Source organism: Corvus brachyrhynchos, unplaced genomic scaffold (genome assembly GCF_000691975.1).
Source record: "Corvus brachyrhynchos isolate BGI_N302 unplaced genomic scaffold, ASM69197v1 scaffold21, whole genome shotgun sequence".
Lineage (NCBI taxonomy): Eukaryota > Metazoa > Chordata > Aves > Passeriformes > Corvidae > Corvus > Corvus brachyrhynchos.
The window spans coordinates 3,843,775-3,845,712 of record NW_008236924.1 but is presented as its reverse complement, the minus strand read 5'-3'; the positions used below and the strand labels follow the sequence as shown (position 1 = coordinate 3,845,712).

The following is a 1,938-nucleotide window of genomic DNA, read 5'->3' as shown; positions in this document are numbered from 1 at the left end:
TGCTTCTGGAGATTAATCAGTATTAATGCTTCCACGACTACCGCTTCCTTTCCAAATGTGCTCACAATCAGTTCAAGGAATCTGAAAGTCAACTCACTCAGGATGCTAAGAATGCGACAGAAACAACTTTCAAAGGAACCCTTCAACTTGTGATATTTGTGAAAGAGATCCAAATAGCATTATTCATTTATTTTTCAGGAAAATGATTTCATTGATACAAACAGGCCAAATCCCACAAGCTCCATTCTGTGACTACAGTTCCCTTACAATTTCAGCTACATTTTTGTGATTTATCTGCTCGTGCCAAGTGTTGAACATCTCCCAGGATAATAAGAAAACCAATTCTGATTTTCTATTTAAAACTCAGGCTGCCTTTAAGCCACATGTATGAATCAAGCTTCTTCTGAAGCACAAACAAGTTCCATCCGTCACTTCCTTCCGTGACTACCTTAAATCAAAAATTTATTATTTTATGCAATATCCCTTATTTGTTTTTCCGTACACCTGCGATAGAGTTGAGCCACTTAGCAGAGCCTAGCACATTATTTATCACTTATCTTCCCTAAAATATGACTTTCAGCTGACACTCTAAATTTAATGCCATATAATTGAGGGAGAAGGGGGAAGCCTAACAGCTCCCCTTCTGTTTGCAGTTACTGGAATTTTTTCTGGAATGCCTTTGGTATTAACAAGCCCATTTCACCTGCACAGAATATCAGTTGCTTGCCACTTACAGGAAACATTCTCCCAGCACAGATTTAAGGCTACTTATTCTCCTAAGTTCTTAATCAGACTCATGCTCATTGCCAACAGATGAATAACTCTTGCTCCTACACAGAAATGTCTTATGAACTTCTGGGGTTTTTTGTAATGCTTTTCTCCTGAGATGACTTTCTGTCGGTGAGAAATCCAGTGTACCAGGAAATTAAGAGTGTGGAGAGATTCACTGAGGCTTCAGCATCTTTAAAGTACACTGATGCCTGCCAGACCCCAGATCTGATGTCAGTAAAAGCTTAGATTGTCCCATGCTGCTGTCCCCCAACTCTGCTGTACCATGAAATTCTCCTGGAGCCCAATTCCTGTCTAGCCCAGTTCCTCTCTAGATATGGTGAGTGCAAGTCAAACACTTCCAACAAATGGGCTCTTTTTTCCCTTCCCCAACTTCCATATGCCATTTCACAACATCCACTATTGAGACAGTGCTCCTGTTTGGAAAGTACAAATCACTCATTGTACAGCAAGGCGCCTTTGTTAACAAGCTGGGTGTAGCTCACATTTTTGTTTAATTCTTCTGGGCATCTCTCTAACAAACAAGTACTCTTTGGAGCTCAACTCAGTAATCGATACAATTTTATTAGTTTACAGAGCAAATAATTACCTCCTGGTGATGACTTCACAAGGTCGAGGAGATGCATATATATACTGGGGAAGGAGAAGGCTGAGAACCATCCACCCTCCGGCAACCGACCCACACGGAGCAGCCGTTACCACCACCGCCGACATGAAGATGGCCAACTGTGCTGCCCTTCTGGGGCTGGTCCTTCTCGGCTGCCTTTCTGGTAAGGCATTTTTGGGCATTTTTGTTACATTCTGTGCTGGTCTAGACCTCCTGATCCTTTGCCTGCCTCTGGGAATCCTGAAGGAGAGTGCAGCCTGTTGGGGATGTGATGGTTTAGGAATACGCAGGCTCTCTTTTCAATGAACTTCACCCGTGTGCAGATAAACACATGGGATCTATGCTTTAAGCTTTTGAGCCTTAGTGGGGATTATAGTGCTAAAAAAGGATAAAATTTTGGGTCCTATTTCTTGCTTAGTGAGTCAAAATTTCTGGTTTCACAAATAAGTGATTTTTTTTTAAATCTTGGTTTATCACTTCACATTTACTTGGAGTAGATGAAACATTTGGGAAGATAATTGCTTAAGGTGTATTTGGCCACT

At 41.4% G+C, this 1,938-nt stretch overlaps 1 protein-coding gene across 1 annotated transcript in view; it reads left to right on the top strand.

The window, feature by feature from the left end:
* The first annotated feature begins 1,293 nt into the window (after positions 1 to 1,293).
* LOC103611444 (ovomucoid-like) overlaps positions 1,294 to 1,938 on the top strand; it is a 4,308-nt gene continuing 3,663 nt past the window's right edge. Inside the window, exon 1 of the mRNA XM_017728067.1 lies at positions 1,294 to 1,559. Within this exon, the coding sequence (XP_017583556.1) occupies positions 1,388 to 1,559 (172 nt within the window). The 5' untranslated portion in view covers positions 1,294 to 1,387. The remainder of the gene's footprint in view (positions 1,560 to 1,938) is intronic.